Genomic DNA, 18,857 nt, shown 5'->3' on the forward strand with positions numbered 1-18,857 from the left:
GTCGCCCAATTATAGGAAGGATGTCAACAAAATAGAGAGAGTACAGAGGAGATTTACTAGAATGTTGCCTGGGTTTCAACAACTAAGTTACAGAGATAGGTTGAATAAGTTAGGTCTTTATTCTCTGGAGCGCAGAAGGTTAAGGGGGGACTTGATAGAGGTCCTTAAAATTATGAGAGGGATAGACAGAGTTGATGTGGACAAGCTTTTCCCTTTGAGAATAGGGAAGATTCAAACAAGAGGACATGACTTCAGAATTAAGGGACAGAAGTTTAGGGGTAACATGAGGGGGAACTTCTTTACTCAGAGAGTGGTAGCGGTGTGGAATGAGCTTCCAGTGGAAGTGGTGTCGGCAGGTTCGTTGGTATCATTTAAAAATAAATTGGATAGGCATATGGATGAGAAGGGAATGGAGGGTTATGGTACGAGTGCAGGCAGGTGGGACTAAGGGAAAAAAGTTGTTCGGCACGGACTTGTACGGCCGAGATGGCCTGTTTCCATGCTGTAATTGTTATATGGTTATAATAACCGGAAATATAGGTGGGAATGCGACTAGAAGATGTTTATCGTCTCAACGGGAAAAATGTGCGTAGGATATGTGAAAATGGCCTTCATCAGTCAGAGTATTGAGTATAGAAGTTGGAAGTTATGTTACAGTTGTGACATATAGTTACATTACAATTGTACAAGACATTGGTGAGACTGCGTTTGTTGTATTCAGTTTTACCTTGCTATCAGAAGTTGTCATTAAGCTAGAAAGAATGCAGAGAAGACTAACAAGGATATTGCCAGGACTTTGTGGTGCTCAGACGTTGCAGTTCTGTCTAACTCCTGCTCTCCACACCTGGAACATCTGGCGGTGAAGTGCCGCCCCTTCTACATCCCGAGGGGATTCACCTTCATCATCCTGACCGCTGTCTACATCCCGTTAAGGGCTATGTTAGGGGCTTTGGGTGAGTGGTGGAATATTGCGTTGGGAAATGGGTTGCGTTGGGGGACCAGGCCTCCCGTGTGACTGGGACGCAACAGGTCTCACTTATAGTCTAGTCAAGAGTTAAAATTGGTATGTCGTAAAGGTAATGCTACGGTTGTTATGGGAGATTTCAACATGCAGGTAGACTGGGAAAATCAGGTTGGTACTGGGCCCCAAGAAAGGGAGTTTATGGAGTCCCTCTGTGATGGATTCTTAGAGCAGCTTGTACTGGAGCCTACCAGGGAGAAGGCAATTATGGATTTAGTGTTGTGTAATGATCTGGATTTGATAAGGGAACTTGAGGTTAAGGAGTCATTAGGAGGTAGTGTCCATAATATGGTAAATTTGAATCTACAATTTGAGAGGGAGAAGGCTAAATCAGAGGTGGCAGAGTGAATAAAGGGGATTATGGAGCCATGAGGGAGGAGCTGGCCAAAGCTGACGTGAAAGATACCCTAGCAGGGATAACAGAGGAAAAACAATGGCAGGTATTTCTGGGAATAATACAGAAGGTGCAGGATCAGTTCATTCCAAAGAGGAATAAAGATCCAAAGGGAGTAAGGGGCGACCGTGGTTGACAAGGGAAGTCCTGGACAATGTAACAATAAAAGAGAAGTACAACATAGCAAAGATGAGCGGGAAGCCAGAGGATTGGTTAACGTTTAAAGAGCAACAGAAGATAACTAAAAATGCAATATGGGGAGAAAAAATGAGGTACAAAGGTAGGCTGGCCAAGAATATAAAGGAGGATAGTAAAAGCTTCTTTAGGTATGTGAAGAGGAAAAAAATAGTTAAGACCAAAGTTGGACCCTTGACGACTGAAAAGGCTGAGTTTATTATGGGGAACAAGGAAATGGCAGATGAGTTGAACAGGGACTTTGGTTCTGTATTCACTAAGGAGGACACAAACAATCATCCTGATGTACTAGTGGCCAGAGGATCTGGGGTGACAGAGGAACTGCAGGAAATCCACATTAGGCAGGAAATGGTGTTGGGTAGACTGATGGGACAGAAGGCTGACAAATCCCTAGGGCCTGATGGTCTGCATCCCAGGGTACTAAAGGAAGTGGCTCTAGAAATCGTGGACGCATTGGTGATCATTTTCCAATGTTCTATAGATTCAGGATCAGTTCCTGTGGATTGGAGGGTAGCTAATGTTATCCCACTTTTTAAGAAAGGCGGGAGAGAGAAAACAGAACCATAGACTAGTTAGCCTGACATCGGTGGTGGGGAAGATGCTGTAGTCAATCATAAAAGATGAAATAGCGGCACATTTGGATAGCAGTAACAGGATCGGTCTGAGTCAGCATGGATTTACGAAGGGGAAACCATGCTTGACTAATCTTCTGGAATTTTTTGAGGATGTAACTAGGAAAATGGACAAGGGCGAGCCAGTGGATGTAGTGTACCTGGACTTTCAGAAAGCATTTGATAAGGTCCCACATTGGCGATTAGTGGGCAAAATAAGGGGGCACGGTATTGGGGATGGAGTGCTGACATGGATAGAAATTTGGTTGGCAGACAGGAAACAGAGTAGGGATTAACGGGTCCCTTTCAGAATGGCAGGCAGTGACTAGTGGGGTACCGCAAGGCTTGGTGCTGGGACTGCAGCAAATTACAATATATATTAATGATTTAGATGATTACAAGTAACATTAGCAAATTTGCAGATGACACAAAGCTGGGTTGCAGTGTGAACTGTGAGGAGGATGCTATGAGAATGCAGGGTGACTGGGACAGGTTGGGTGAGTGGGCAGATGCATGGCTGATGCAGTTTAATTTAAATGTGAGGTTATCCACTTTCGTAGCAAAAACGGGAAGGCTGATTTAAATGGTGTCAAGTTGGGAAAAGGGGAAGTACAACGGGATCTGGAGGGGTCCTTGTTCATCAATCAATTAAAATAAGCATGCAGGTGTACAGCAGGCAGTGAAGAGAGTGATTGGCATGTTGGCCTTCATAACAAGAGGAGTTGAGTATAGGAGCAAAGAGGTCCTTCTGCAGTTGTACAGAGCCCTAGTGAGACCACACCTGGAGTATTGTGTGCAGTTTTGATCTTGAAATTTGAGGAAGGACATTCTTGTTATTGAGGGAGTGCAGCGTAGGTTTACAAGTTAATTCCCGGGATGGCGGGACTGTCATATGCTGAGAGGATGGAGCGGCTGGGCTTGTATACTCTGGAATTTAGAAGGATGAGAGGGTATCTTATTGAAACATATAAGATTATTAAGGGCTTGGATATGCTAGAGGCAGGAAACATGTTCCTGATGTTGGGGGGGGGGGGGGTCCAGAACCAGGGGCTACAATTTAAGAATAAGGGGTAAGCTATTTAGAACGGAGATGAGGAAACACTTTTTCACACAGAGAGTTGTGAGTCTGTGGAATTCTCTGACTCAAGAGGGCAGTGGAGGCCGGTTCTCTGGATGCTTTCGAGAGAGAGCTAGATAGGGCTCTTAAAGATAGCGGAGTCAGGGGATATGGGGAGAAGGCAGGAATGGGGTACTGATTGGGGATGATCAGCCATGATAACATTGAATGGTGGTGCTGGCTCGAAGGGCCGAATGGCCTACTACTGCACCTATTGTCTGTTGCCAATTGCTCTATCTCTCGTCCTCACTTTGGGAAATCCGACTATTCTTCCTGCAAACAGGCATCAACTGAAGAGCGTACCCCCAGAGGTGCGGACTGCACAGAGCTGGTCTTGGGAGGCAGAGGAACAACTACAGGACTGCTTGGAGTCAGTAGACTGGACAATTCAATTCAATTCAATTCAATTCAACTTTAATGTCATCGCACAAATACAAGTATCAGTACAACGAAATGCAGTTTTGCGTCAGTCCGTAGTAGTTGTACATAAAGAAAAACAAAAAAAAATAGAAAGAGGGAAGATACAGAATAATCAGGAAATACAGAATGATTAAACAAAGGGGACGGAGGGACCAGAGAAATCTATCGTCGGGACTCCGAGTTCAGCAGTGTGATTGTGTTGTTGTAGACAATGTTCAAGGACCTGAATTAATACGCCACAGTCATTACAGACTTCATAAGGAAATGTGGAGGACTGTGTTCCTACAAAAACCTTCCGAGTGTTTCCTAACCAGAAGCCTTGGATGAACCAGGAGATCCGCATTCTTCTGAGGAACAGATCCTGGGCATTCAGGTCTGGTGACGCAGAGGTCTATAAGAAATCCAAATACGACCTTGACAAAGCCATCAAAAAGGCCAGAAGGGACTTCCACTCAAAGCTAGAGGATGGGGCGGATGTTCGGCAACTGTGGCAGGGTTTGAATGAGAAGATTACGGAGATTCGGTATGTCAAAGAGGATTCTCTTGAACTTCTACGGGTGTACAGTCGAGAGGATATTGCCTGGTTGTACCATGGCCTGCCTTGGCAACTTGAACATCCAGGAGCAGTAAAGACTGCAAAAAGTTGTGACCACTGCCTAGTCCATTACCGGCTCTGACCTCCCCACCATCAAAGGGATTTATCGGAGCCGCTGCCTCAAAAAGGCAGCCAACATCATCAGAGACCCACACTATCCTGTCCACACACTCATTTCACCCCTGCCATCGGGAAGAAGGTACAGGAGCCTGAAAATTGTAACGTCCAGGTTCAGGAACAGCTTCTTCCCTACAACAATCATAGATACATAGAAAATAGGTGCAGGAGTAGGCCATTCGGCCCTTCGAGCCTGCACCACCATTCAATATGATCATGGCTGATCATCCAACTCAGTATCCCGTACCTGCCTTCTCTCCATACCCCCTGATCCCTTTAGCCACAAGGGTCACATCTAACTCCCTCTTAAATATAGACAATGAACTGGCCTCAATTACCATCTGTAGCAGAGAGTTCCAGAGATTCACCACTCTCTGTGTGAAAAATGTTTTTCTCATCTCGGTCTTAAAGGATTTCCCCTCTATCCTTAAGCTGTGATCCCTTGTCCTGGACTTCCCCAACATCGGGAACAATCTTCCTGCATCTAGCCTGTCCAATCCCTTAAGAATTTTGTAAGTTTCTATCGGGCTTAATCGGGCTATTAAACACTACAACCTCAAATAAGCTCTGAACTACAGTAGACTATTATTATTATTGCACTACTATTGTTTTTTTTTGCGTGTGTGTGTGTGTGTGTATGTATGTATGTGTATATATATATATATATATATATATATACACACACACACACATATATGTGTGTGTACTTGTGGGTATGTGTTTATATACACACAGAACGTTTTTTCCTCTCGTTTATCATGTTGTTTACAGTGTACTATGTTTACATATATCCTGTTGTTGGCAGCAAGTCAGAACTTCGTTGTTCTATCTGGGACATATGACAATAAAACACTTTTTTGACACAGATATTTTGGGTCGGGCAATCTGTTCCTGTGCTGCACTGGTTATGTTCAATATTCTCAGTTGCAAACTATGCAAGGGTTTTAGATAATGTCAAACGTTTAGTGTAGATCTGAGTATTTGAACTAATTATGGCTTTGTACTTTCATTGAATGAGATGCCCAAATCAAGGAAGAAATTGATGGGAGCAACAGGAATTTCTTCATTTAAAAGGATACTTCAACTGATAAGAGAACAAAATGTAGCTTAGTTAGTTAGTAACTTTGCAGTCAGCACAAAACTTGGTGGAGTTAAGGGCAATGAAGACGGCTGTCAAAGGATACAGTAGTATACAGTTCAGCTACAGAAATGGAAGGAGAAATGACAGATGGAGTTTAATCTGAGCAAGTGTGAGGTGATGCACTTTGGGAAGTAAAATGCAAGGGAATAGGTGAGAAGGTAAGAAGGGGAAAGTTTAATGCAAATGTGCAGGGCAATTTATTTACAGAGTAGTGGGGCCTGGAACGCATGGGGTGGTGGTGTAGTCAGATACAATTGTGGCGTTTAAGAGGTTTTTAGATAGGTCCATGGAAGTGCAGGAATAAAGGAATATGGATCATGTACAGGGAGATGAGATCAGTTTAACTTGGCATTATGTTCGATACAAACATTGTGGGCCAAAGACCCTTTCCTGTGCTATACTGTTCTATATTTTATGAAAAGCATACTGTTAATGGCAGGAATCATAACAGCATTGATGTACAATAGGATCTTGTTGTCCAAGTCCACAGTTCACTGAAAATAGCAACACAAGTACATAGAATGGTGTAGAAGGTGTACGGTATACCTGGGTTCATTGATCTGGGCACTGAGAGTAGAACTTTGGATGGCCACATTTGGAATATTGAGTGACATTCTGGTCGCCCACCCTTGAAAGGATGTGGAGATCTTGGAGAGGTTGTGGAAGAGGTTTACCATGATTCTTCCTGGATTAGAGGCTATTAGTTTAATGAGAGGTTGGAAGCGTTAGGGGCTGAGTGAAAAAGTTTATAAACTTGAGATACACAGATAGCGTAGACAGTCGGAATTTTGTTCCCAGGTTGGAAAAGTCAAATACTAGACAATAGACAATGGGGGCAGGAGTAGGCCATTCGGCCCTTCAAGCCAGCACCGCCATTCAATGTGAGGGCATGGCTTTTTAAGATGAGTGGGGGAACATTTAAAGTTTGTGGGGAAAGTTTATTTTACAGAGATTGGTAGGTGTCTGGAGCTCATTGGCAATGCTGGAAACATGGTATTGTGGCGGCTCCCAAGGGTCGGGCCATTTCCACTATCGAACCCCTCGGCACAGGAATAGACAAGTCCGGTGGCGATCCTTAGCTACAGGGATAAAGGACAGGGGTTTAGGCGCAATCTCTCTCTTGCGGACCTGTCTGGACAGGAGAATAGCACCTAATTAAAGTCCTCCCGAAATACCTGGCTCCTCACCTTCATTTCGGGCCTTTCGCCGCGCCACAATACTATAGTAGTGTTTTGAAGACTTTTAGGTAGACACATGGTCTTCCAGAGAATATGTGCAGGCAGAAAGGATTAGCTTAATTTGGCATTATGCTCTCCGCAGATATCATGGGCCAAATGGTCTGAACCTGTACTGTACCATTCTATGCTCTATGATAACATACTGGAGGCAAAGATAAGAGGACACTTTAAAATGTTATTGGCTGAAGAGAGAGTTCTGGTAAGTTGAGCGGTTGGAGAACTAGTGGATGGCTGTAGTATTTTCTCGAGTTGGGATACCGGAAGGAAGTGCTATGGGAAAATTAGGGCGAAGCAAAGAGCATTGGAAGGTTTGTTGATGGTTGGGGCTATGATAAACGGGCAGACGACTCAATGAGTGTTAGGATTCTTGTAGAAGGACATTCATAGGAGAGTTATATTGGAGGAAAATAGTTTGATGGATTTCAAGTAGAACACTTTTTTCCGTGTTGAACACCTGTGCACAATCTAAATTAAGAATTAATTACATTTTAGACCTGGTTAATGAAATTTGCACTTGATTATCCATTTTGTATTTGTAGGAGAAGTATATGTATCCAGAATCATTGCATATCTGGAAGATGTCACAGGTCAAAGCTGTGAGAAAGGACAATTACGAATGCTGCACAGAATGCTAAATCCGGAAGAAAGGGATGTCGCAGTGAATTTAGGAACCTTTCACAATGTCATGAAGCAGTGGATAGCTGAATGCAGGGAGGAGGGGTAACTATCATAGTTTGCTCAAAGATTTGCACAATATAAAAGCAGGTGTTATTAGAAGCCTCAATAAATTTAAAAATAGTAATGACATTCAACATTTCTTATTTAGTGTGAATTCATTTCCTCGAATGAAAGAAGCATTTGAATATATTTATAGACAAAAGGTACTGCAAATGCTGATTTACAAGAAAAGACAAAAAGTGCTGGAGTAAATCAATGGGTCAAGCAATATCTCTTAAATATATTTACTTTTGACAGGCAATCTGATTCTTTCACACGTGTGTATATGTGATATGCAATGTACTCATGAATATCATATCATAGTTGTAGATATACTGCAATGGGCCTTTGGCCCAACCTGTCCATGCCGACCAAGATGCCTGTCTGAGATAGTTATTTTTGCCCATCTTTGACCTATATCCCTGTAAACCTTTTCTATCATGTTCCTGTCCAAAAGTATTTTAGATTTTGTTATTGTACCAACCCTAACCATTTCATTGACAATAGACAATAGGTGCAGGAGTAGGCCATTCGGCCCTTCGGGCCAGCACCGCCATTCAATGTGATCATGGCTGATCATCATCAATCAGTACCCCGTTCCTGCCTTCTCCCCATATCCCCTAACTATCTTTAAGAGCCCTATCTAGCTCTCTCTTGAAAGTATCCAGAGAACCAGCCTCCACCTGAGGTAGAGAATTCCACAGACTCACAACTCTCTGTGTGAAAAAGTGTTTTCTCATCTCCGTTCTAAATGGCTTACCCCTTATTCTTAAATTGTGGCCCTGGTTCAAGCCCAGCCGCTCCATTCTCTCAAGCATATGACAGTCCCGCCATCCCGGAAATTAACCTTGTAAACCTACGTTGCACTCCCTCAATAGCAAGAATGTCCTTCCGCAAATTATTAGACCAAAACTGCACACAATACTCCAGGTGTGGTCTCACTAGGGCCCTGTACAACTGCAGAAGGACCTCTTTGCTCCAATACTCAACTCCTCTTGTTATGAAGGCCAACATGCCATTCGCTTTCTTCACTGCTTGCTTACTTTTATTGAGATGCATCATGTTCATATTACCCTCTGTTCAAAAAGGCGTCCCTCAGATTTCTATTAATTTGTTGCCCTCTGACCTAAAAACTATGCCCTCCAGTTCTTGATTCTTCAAACCCGGATAACATAGATGTGCATTCTATCTATGCTCCCCATGATTTACATCAATTCTCATTCACCTATTCTGCAAGGAATAAAGACTGAACTTGCCCAACCCCTCATTATAACAGAGACCAACGAGTCCTGGTAATATCGTCTATATTCTATCTAACTTAATGGCATCTTTCCTATAGCAGGGTGGCCATAACTGAACACAATATTCCAAGCGCAGCCTCACCAGTGTCTCAGTAGAAATGGAACATGACTTTATAACTTTAATATTCAATTTTCTTACTGATGAAGGCCAGTGTACAAAAGCCTCCTTTACTATCTTGTCCACCTGTGATGCCACTTTCAGGGAACTTTGCATGTGTAGTTTTAATCTGCAATTTGAGAAGGAGAATGTTAAATCGGAAGTGGCAGTGATGCAGTTGAACAAAGGGGAGTATGAAGGCATGAGAGGGGAGCTGGCAAAAGTAGACTGGAAATGGATCCTAGCAGGAATGACGGTGGAACAGCAATGGCAGGAATTTCTGGGCATAATCCGGAAGACGCAGGATCATTTCATTCCAAAAAGGAAGAAAGATTCTAAGGGGAGTAGGAGGCAACTGTGGCTGACAAGAGAAGTTAGGGATAGAATAAAACTAAAAGAAAAGATGTATAACTCAGCAAAGAGTAGCCGGAAGCCCGAGGATTGGGAAACTTTCATAGGACAACAGAAAGAAACAAAACGGACATTACGGGCTGAAAAGATGAAGTACGAGGGGAAGCTGGTCAGGAATATAAAGAAGGACAGTAAAAGCTTCTTTAGATATGTTAAAGGAAAAAGAGTAGCAAAGTCAAATGTGGGTAACTTGAGACATGGGTGAAATTATTATGGGCAACAAGGAAATGGCAGAAGAGTTGAATAGGTACTTCGGATCTGTCTTCACTAAGGAAGACACAAACAATCTCCCAGATGTACTGGAGGACAGAGGATCTAAGGGGGTAGAAGAACTGAAATAAATTTTCATTAGGCGAGAAATAGTATTGGGTAGGCTAATGGGACTGAAGGATGATAAATCCCCTGGGCCTGATGATCTGCATCCCAGGGTCCTCAGGGAGGTGGCTCTAGAAATAGTGGATGCATTGGTGATCATTTTCCAATGTTCAATAGATTCAGGATAAGTTCCTGTGGATTGGAGGATAGCTAATGTTATCCCACTTTTCAAGAAAGGAACGAGAGAAAACGGGGAATTACAGACCAGTTAGCCTGACTTCGGTGGTGGGAAAGATGCTGGTCAATTATTAAAGAGGTAATAATGGAGCATTTGGATAACAGTAAAAGGATTAGTCCAAGTCAACATGGATTTATGAAAGTGAAATCATGCTTGACTAATCTAGAATTTTTTGAGGATGTGACATGTAAAATGGATGAAGAGGTGCCAATGGATGTAGTGTACCTAGACTTTCAGAAAGCCTTTGATAAGGTCCCGCACGGGAGACTGGTGACTAAAATTAGAGCACATGGTATTGGGGGTAGGGTGTTGACATGGATAGAAAATTCGTTGGCAGACCGGAAGCAAAGAGTAGGAGTGAACGGGTCCATTTCAGAATGGCAAGCAGTGGCGAGTGGAGTGCCACAAGGCTCGGTGCTGGGGCCGCAACTGTTTTCCAGCAAATTTGCGGATGACACAAAGCTGGGTGGCAGTGTGAACTGTGAAGAGGATGTTAGGAGGTTGCAGGGTAGCCTGGACAGGTTGAGTGAGTGGGCAGATGCGTGGTAGATGCAGTATAATATAGATAAATGTGAGGTTATCCACTTTGGTGGCAAAAACAAGGGGGCAGATTATTATTTCAATGGGGTTAGGTTAGGGCATCCTTGTACACCAGTCACTGAAAGTTGGCTTGCAGGTACAGCAGGCAGTGAAGAAGCTAATGAAATGTTAACCATATAACCATATAACAATTACAGCACGGAAACAGGCCATCTCGGCCCTACAAGTCCATGCCGAACAAATTTTTTTCCCCTTAGTCCCACCTGCCTGCACTCGTACCATAACCCTCCATTCCCTTCTCATCCATATGCCTATCCAATTTATTTTTAAATGATACCAATGAACCTGCCTCCACCACTTCCACTGGGAGCTCATTCCACACCGCCACCACTCTCTGCGTAAAGAAGTTCCCCCTCATATTACCCCTAAACTTCTGTCCCTTAATTCTGAAGTCATGTCCCCTTGTTTGAATCTTCCCTATTCTCAAAGGGAAAAGCTTGTCCACATCAACTCTGTCTATCCCTCTCATCATTTTAAAGACCTCTATCAGGTCCCCCCTTAACCTTCTGCGCTCCAGAGAATAAATACCTAACTTATTCAACCTATCTCGGTAACTTAGTTGTTGAAACCCAGGCAACATTCTAGTAAATCTCCTCTGTACTCTCTCTATTTTGTTGACATCCTTCCTATAATTTGGCGACCAAAATTGTACCCCATACTCCAGATTTGGTCTCACCAATGCCTTGTACAATTTTAACATTACATCCCAGCTTCTATACTCAATGCTCCGATTTATAAAGGCTAGCATACCGAAAGCTTTCTTTACCACCCTATCTATATGAGATTCCACCTTCAAGGAACTATGCACGGTTATACCCAGATCCCTCTGTTCAAATGTTGGCCTTCATAACAAGAGGATTTCAGTATAGGATTAAAGGGGTTCTTCTACAGTTGTATAGGGCTCTGGTGAGACCGCATCTGAAGTATTGTGTACAGTTTTGGTCTCCTAATTTGAGAAAGGACATCCTTGTGATTGAGGCAGTGCAGCGTAGGTTCATGAGATTGATCCCTGGGATGGCGGGACTGTCATCTGAGGAAAGATTGAAAAGACTAGGCTTGTGTTCACTGGAGTTTAGAAGGATGAGGGGGTATCTTAGAAACATAAAATTATAAAAGGACTGGGCAAGCTAGATGCTGGAAAAATGTTCCCAATGTTGGGTGAGTCCAGAGCCAGGGGCCACAGTCTTAGAATAAAGGGGAGGTCATTTAAGACTGAGGTGAGAAAAAAACATTTTCACCCAGAGAGTTGTGAATTTATGGAATTCCCTGCCACAGAGGGCAGTGGAGGCCAAATCACTGGATGGATTTAAGAGAGAGTTAGATAGAGCTCTAGGGGCTAGTGAAGTCAAAGGATATGGGAAGAAGGCAGGCACGGTTATTGATAGGGGACGATCAGCCATGATCACAATGAATGGCTGGCTCGAAGGGCCGAATGGCCTCCTGCACCTATTTTCTATGTTTCTACTTTAGGTCTCTCTCTGTTCCATAACAATCCCTAGGGCCCTACTGTTCACTGCAAAAGCCCTACTCGGGGTTGACGATCTACAATGCAACACCTCACATCAATCTGATTTAAGCTTAATTTACCATTCCTCAGCATAATGCGCAAGCTGATGAAGGTGCCACAAATTATTGACAACTTTTGTAATTCTTGATATCCCATTTGTTTAGAATATAACATCTGGAAGATCTTGGGAACCATGTGACAGGGAAAGTAGACCCGATTTAATAATGGCAGATTAATAATGTATCATCTTTCAATTGGAGTTCAAAAGATTGTGTGCTCAAGGAATGTCTCAAATATCAAGTAATTTCCCAGTGATCCGTTTTTTAATTTTTTTAAGTAGATGTAGAGAAAGATAGAATTAGTCCATCAGTTGAAATCCTCATATGGAGTATGGCCAATGTTGGAGATAAGCTGGAAAGAGTGCATAGAAGATTTAGAGGATGTTGTCTGGAGTCGAGGGCCTGCGATAAAGGGAAAGATTGGGCAAGTTAGGACTTTATTCCTTGGAGTGCGTGATGCATAGGGGTAATCTTATATAGGTGTGTAAGATCCTGAAGCTAATTGGTAGGGTGAATGCACGATGTCTTTTACCTGGGCTAGGGGAATCAAGCACCAGGGTTTATTGTATTGGTTTAAGGTATGAGGGGAAAGATTTAATAGGAACCTGAGGGGCAACTTTTTCATGCAGAGGGTGGTGGGTATATAGAACAAGCTGACAGAGCACATAAGACCAAAAGACATAGGTGCAAAATTAGGCCATTCAGCCCATGATGTCTACTCCACCATTCAATCATGGCTGATCTAATTTTCCTACTCAACCCGATTGTCATGCCTTCTACCTGTAACCTCTGACAGCCTTCCTAATTAAGAATCTATCAATCTCTGCTTTAAAAATACCCAAAGCCTTGGCCTCCAGCAATGAATTCCACTGATTCACCACTGTTTAAATAAATTCCTCCTGATCTCCATTCTAAAGGTATGTCCTTTTATTCTGAGGCTGTGTCCTCTGGGTGTAGACTCTCCCATTACTCAAAACAACCTTTCCATGTCCACTCTATCAAGGTATTTCATTATCTGGTATTTCCCCCCTCATTCTTCAAAGCTTCAGTGAGTATAGGCCCGAAGCTTTTTAAATTTCCTAAATACAATTAACTCAATCATCCCAGGGATCATATGCGTAAATTCTTCTGGACCCTCTCCAAAACCAGCACATCCTTCCTCAGATATTGGGGCCAAAATAGCTCAGAATATTCCAAATGTGTCCACACCAGCACCTTATAAAGCCTCAGCTTTACATAATCGTTCCAGGTGCGACAGAGGTTTACCTGCATCTCCTCCAACCTCATCTATTGCATCCGCTGCTCTAGATGTCAGCAGATCTATATCGGTGAGACCAAGCGGAGGTTGGGCGATCGTTTCGCCGAACACCTCCGCTCGGTCCGCAATAACCAAGCTGACCTCCCGGTGGCTCAGCACTTCAACTCCCCCTCCCCCACTCCGTCTCCCACCTCTCTGTCCTGGGTCTCCTCCATGGCCACAGCGAGCAGCACCGGAAATTGGAGGAACAGCACCTCATATTCCGTTTGGGGAGTCTGCATCCTGGGGGCATGAACATCGAATTCTCCCAATTTTGTTAGTCCTTGCTGTCTCCTCCCCATCCTCAGTCTCCCTGCTGTCTCCTCCCATCCCCCAGCCTTCGGGCTCCTCCTCCTTTTTCCTTTCTTGTCCCCGCCCCCGATCAGTCTGAAGAAGGGTTTTGGCCCGAAACGTTGCCTATTTCCTTCGCTCCATAGATGCTGCTGCACCCGCTGAGTTTCTCCAGCTTTTTTGTGTTCCTCAGCTTTACATTGTTGCTTTTATACTCTAGTTCTATGAAAATGAATGCTAGCATTGCATTTGCCTTCCTTACAACTAACACAAGCTGCAAATTAACCTTTTGAGAATCCTGACCAGCACTCCCAAGTCCCTTTGCACCTCTGATTTCTGAATCCTTTCCCAATTCAGAATATATATGACTTTAGTCCTTCTACAAAAGTGCACAATTTGTTACACTGTATTCAATTTGCTACTTCTTTGCCACTGTCCTAACCAGGGCTGTGGAGTCAGAGTCGGAGCAATTTTGGTGCTGCTGGAGTCGGAGTCGGTAAAAGTGTCCCAACTCTGACTCCAACCTCAACTTAAATTTCAGAGACTATGTAAATCTCTGCCTTATCCACGGACTTGGCCTCCACCGCTGTCTGTGGCAAAGAATTCTACAGATTCACCACCCTCTGACTAAAGAAATTCCACCTCATCTCATTCCTAAAAGAACGTCCTTTAATTCTGAGGCTTTGACCTCTGGTCCTAGACTCTCCCACAAGTAGGAGCTGACTTAAGCCATTCAGCCCATCAAGTCTATACCGCCATTCAATCATGACTGATCTATCTCTCCCTCCTAACCCCATTCTCCTGCCCTCTCCCCATAACCCCTGACACTGTACAAACCAATTTTACTTTAGTATCATCTGCAAACTTGCTAATCATGCCATGTATGTTCTCAAGATGAATATATGGTAATAAAACTAAACTGAACAGAATCAGGCCATGCTGACCATATGCCTCAGTCCACGTGACAATAAACTCTCCCAAGAAAAATAAATCTCTGATCTTGGATTTTACTTGTGGGTTTGCTTGCTTGAACTTTTTCTTTGATTCACATCTCGTCGAAAACCCGACGCGGTAACGGTGACATTTTTACATATTCCGGTAGAGATTTACCTCATGATCTCAAAAAGCCCCTCATCTGAAAATTTGATTTATTATTTTCCGAGTTTTCACCAATCTGACATCTTTTTAAAATCTAACGAGCTGGATGACGTCACAATGGCTCCTCTCGCTCACAGTCGACCAGCTTGCCGTCTGGAGGGCTTCGCCTGAGGCCCAGCCGCCCCCCCACCTCCCTCTGGATTGAAGCCGATGACGAGTTACGTTAACTCCCTCCTCCGACTCACAGTCATTTTGTCACCTCCTGACTCACAGTCCAACGCGGCCGGCCGGCCGCAACGAAGCGCCCCACCCCGCCCAGGGCTCTGGAATGAAACCGCTGAAAACATAGTACGCTCGCGCCTCGGCTCGGGTTTTCCGAGAGAACCCGAATGATGCCGAGAGATGCCAAGAGCTTTGTACTAAGAGTCGGGTCCTGTACTAGAGCTCTCTCTCTCCCCGGGCTCTCTCCGCTTTTCGCAGCCTGCTCCTCTCCTCTCCCCCTCCACCTCTCCCTCCACCTCTCCCCCCCCCACCTCCACCTCTCCCCCCCCCCCCTCTCCTCCCTCCCCTCACTCCCCCCCCCCTCTCTCCCCCCTCCTGTTATCCACCCTCTCTTCTCCCTCCCCCCTTCTCCCTCCCTTCCTCTCTCCTCCCCCTCTCTCCCCCTTCCCCTCTCTACCCCCTCTCCTCTCTCCCCCACTCCCCCCCTCTACCTCTCCCCTCTACCCTCCCTCTCCCCCCTCCCATCCCCTCAACCCCCCCTCTCCCCCTCATCTCTCTCGCTCCCCCTCTCTGCCCCCCATCCCCACTAACTCCCTCCTCCACCCCCCACCCTCTTCCTTTCCCCCCCTCTCTCTGCCCTCCTCTCTCTCCCCCTCCCCTCCTCTCCCCCCCCTCTCTCTCTCTCCCCCCCTCTCTCTCTCCCCTCTCCCCCTCTCCCCCTCTCTCTTCTCTCTCCCCCCCTCCTTCCCTCTCTCCGTCTCTCTCTCCCTCTTTCTCTCTCTCCCTATTTCTCACCTCTCTCTCTCTCACTCCCTCTCTCTCCCCCCCCCCTCTCTCTCCTCCCTCCTCCTCTCTCTCCCCCTCCACCCCTCTGCCCTCCCTCCGCCCCACCCCCCCTTCCCCTCCCCTTCGCCCCCTCTCCCCTACTCTTTCCCCCTCCCCCCTCTCCTTCACCCTCTGCCACCCCCCCCCCCCCTTCCAGTCCCCCTCCCCACTTCCCTCCTACCACCCCCCTCTCCCCTCCCCTCCCCTTCCACCTTCCTCCCCTCCCCTCTCTCTCTCCCCCCTCTATCTCGCCACCCCCCTCCTCTCTCTTTCCCCTCCCCCCCTCCCCCCTCCCCCTTCCACCTCCTTCCCCCTCCCTTTCCCCCCTTCTAGAGGTGAGATTGAGAGAGTTCAGAGACACCATGTTTTGTAGGATTGATGGGTAAGGCCTGCAGGTCGACGAGAGATATTGAGAATGTAGTCAAGAAAAAGAGATATGTCTTTTTCTTGACTACATTCTCAATATCTCTCATCGTAGACAAAGATGCTGGAGATACTCAACGGGTGAGGCAGCATCTCCGGTGTAGGCAGCTGGTATCAAGAGGGACTCAAAAGGACATAAAGAGGACATGAGATAGTCGTAGAATTAAAGCTGAAGGAAATCATAGATCCTTGGACCCAACTTCCTCACATCGACCAACATGCCCTATCTACCCTAGTTCCATATGCCTGTGTGTGGTTGATATTCTTCTAAAACTATCCTATCCAAGTTTTTTAAACGGTGTGATAGTACCTGCCTCAACTAACTTCTCTGGCAGCTCGTTCCATATACCCACCACTGTTTGTGTAAAAGAGATGCTCTTCAGGTTCCTATTTAATCTTTCCTCCTCACCTTAAACCATGTCCTCTGGTACTAAATTCCCCCACCCTAGTTACAAGACTGTGCATTTATCCTATCTATTCCTCTCATGGTCTAATACATCTCTATAAGATCACCTCACATCCTCCTGAAGTCAAGCCTGCTCAATCTCTCCCTATAGGCCCTAGAGTCCTGACAACATCCACATATACCTTCTCTGCACCCTTCTTATATGAAACATAATCCCCCCAGTATGGCTCACAAATGTATTGTACAATTGTAACATAACCTCCAAACTTCTCAATACTCTGACTGATGAAGGCCAATGTACCAATAGCTTTCTTGACCACCCTATCTACTTGTGACGCCTCTTTCAATTAACTGTATACCTACATTCCTAGATCCCTCTGCTCTACAACACTACCCATAGTCCTGGCATTCACTGTGTAGGTCCTGCCCTGGCAGGACTTCCCAAAATGCAACACCTCACATTTATCTGCAATAAACTCCATTAACCATTTCTCAACCCACCTGCCCAAACAATCAAAATCCTGCTGCAATGTTTGATAACCATCTTTGCTATGTACAATACCACCCATTTTAGTGTCATCTACAAACTTACTAATTATGCCGTGTATGTTCTCATCCAAATCATTGATATCGATGACAAAGAGCAATGGCACAGCACCAAATGCTGAGGAACACCACTAGTCATGGGCATCGAAGCAGAAAAACTACCTTATACCATGATCCTCTGCTTCCTTCCATAAAGCCAATTTTCTATCCTTGAATCCCATGCGATCTAACTTTTCAGAGCAGCCTAGCATGCGGAACCTTGTTAAATATCTTGCTGAAATCCATATATGGCAAGGTGGACTTAGTAATGGTTGATGGAAGTTAAGAGATAAATGCATGGTGTTGCATTTTGGGAAGTGTAACATGAGCAGAACCTCCACAGTCAATGGTAGGGGTCTGGGTGGATTGTAAAGCAGAGGGATCTAGGAGTGCAGGTGCATGGTTCCTTGAAGGTGCAGTATCTGGTAGATAGAAACATAGAAAATAGGTGCAGGAGTGGGCCATTCGGCCCTTCGAGCCTGCACCGCCATTCAATATGATCATGGCTGATCATCCAACTCAGTATCCTGTACCTGCCTTCTCTCCATACCCCCTGATCCCTTTAGCCACAAGGGCCACATCTCACTCCCTCTTAAATATAGCAAATAGGGTGGTTAAAAAGGCTTCTGGCACATTGGCCTTCATCAGTCAGAGTATTGAGTATAGAAGTTGGGAGGTCATATTGCACCATGTTATAGGAAAGATGTCAAGCTGGAAAGGGTACAGATTTACGAGGATGTTGTCAGGGCTAGAGGTTCTGAGCTCTAGGGAGAGGTTGAGTGGGTTGGGACTCCTTGGAGCGCAGGAGGATGAGGGGTGATCTTATAGAGGTGTAAAAAATCATGGTAGGAATAGGTCAGCTAGATGTACAGAGTGGCAAATCGAGGACAAGAAGACATACAGTGCATTCAGAGAGTATTCAGACCACTTCACTTTTTCCACATTTTGTTACGTTACAGCCTTATTTTAAAATGGATTAAATTATTTTTTTCAATCATCATGGGACTAGGGGAGAATATGTGTTCGGCACGGACTAGAAGGGTCGAGATTGCCTGTTTCCGTGCTGTAATTGTTATATGGTTATATGGTTATCAATCTGCATACAATACCCCAGAATGAAGAAGCAAAACCAGGTGTTTAGAAATATTTGCCAAGCAATTAAAAATAAATAACTGAAATATCACATTTACATAAGTATTCAGACCCTTTGCTATGACACTCAAAATTGTGTCGAAGTAGCACAGTGGCCTCTGTCAATCTTAAATGTAGGAACTTTGGAACCACCAGGACTCTTCATAGAGCTGGCCGCCCAGCCAAACTGACCAATTGGGGGAGAAGGGCCTTGGTCAGGGAGGTGATAAAGAATCCGATGGTCACTCTGACAGAGCTCCAGTGTTCCTCAGTGGTGTTGGGAGAACCTTCCAGAAGGACAACTATATTTGCAGCACTCCACCAATCAGGCCTTTATGGTAGAGTGGCCAGAGGGAAGCCACTCCTTAGTAAAAGGCAAATGACAGCCCACTTGGAGTTTGCCAAATGGCACCTAAAGGACTCTCAGTCCATGAGAAACAAGATTCTCAGGTCTGAAGAAACCAAGATTGAACTCTGGCCTGAAT

The 18,857-nt window shown here is 44.9% G+C and overlaps 1 protein-coding gene across 19 annotated transcripts in view; it reads left to right on the forward strand.

The window, feature by feature from the left end:
* Positions 1-18,857, forward strand: part of LOC129694990 (protein KASH5-like) — a 244,456-nt gene that overhangs the window by 16,023 nt on the left and 209,576 nt on the right. For 14 of the 19 annotated variants that reach the window (XM_055631736.1, XM_055631735.1, XM_055631729.1 and 11 more), the window contains exon 4: positions 7,389-7,569. The exons of the other annotated variants lie outside the window; for them this stretch is intronic. In XM_055631736.1, the coding sequence (XP_055487711.1) occupies positions 7,389-7,569 (181 nt within the window). The remainder of the gene's footprint in view (positions 1-7,388; positions 7,570-18,857) is intronic. 19 annotated transcript variants of the gene reach the window in all.

The sequence above is a fragment of the Leucoraja erinacea genome, unplaced genomic scaffold, assembly GCF_028641065.1.
Source record: "Leucoraja erinacea ecotype New England unplaced genomic scaffold, Leri_hhj_1 Leri_88S, whole genome shotgun sequence".
Lineage (NCBI taxonomy): Eukaryota > Metazoa > Chordata > Chondrichthyes > Rajiformes > Rajidae > Leucoraja > Leucoraja erinaceus.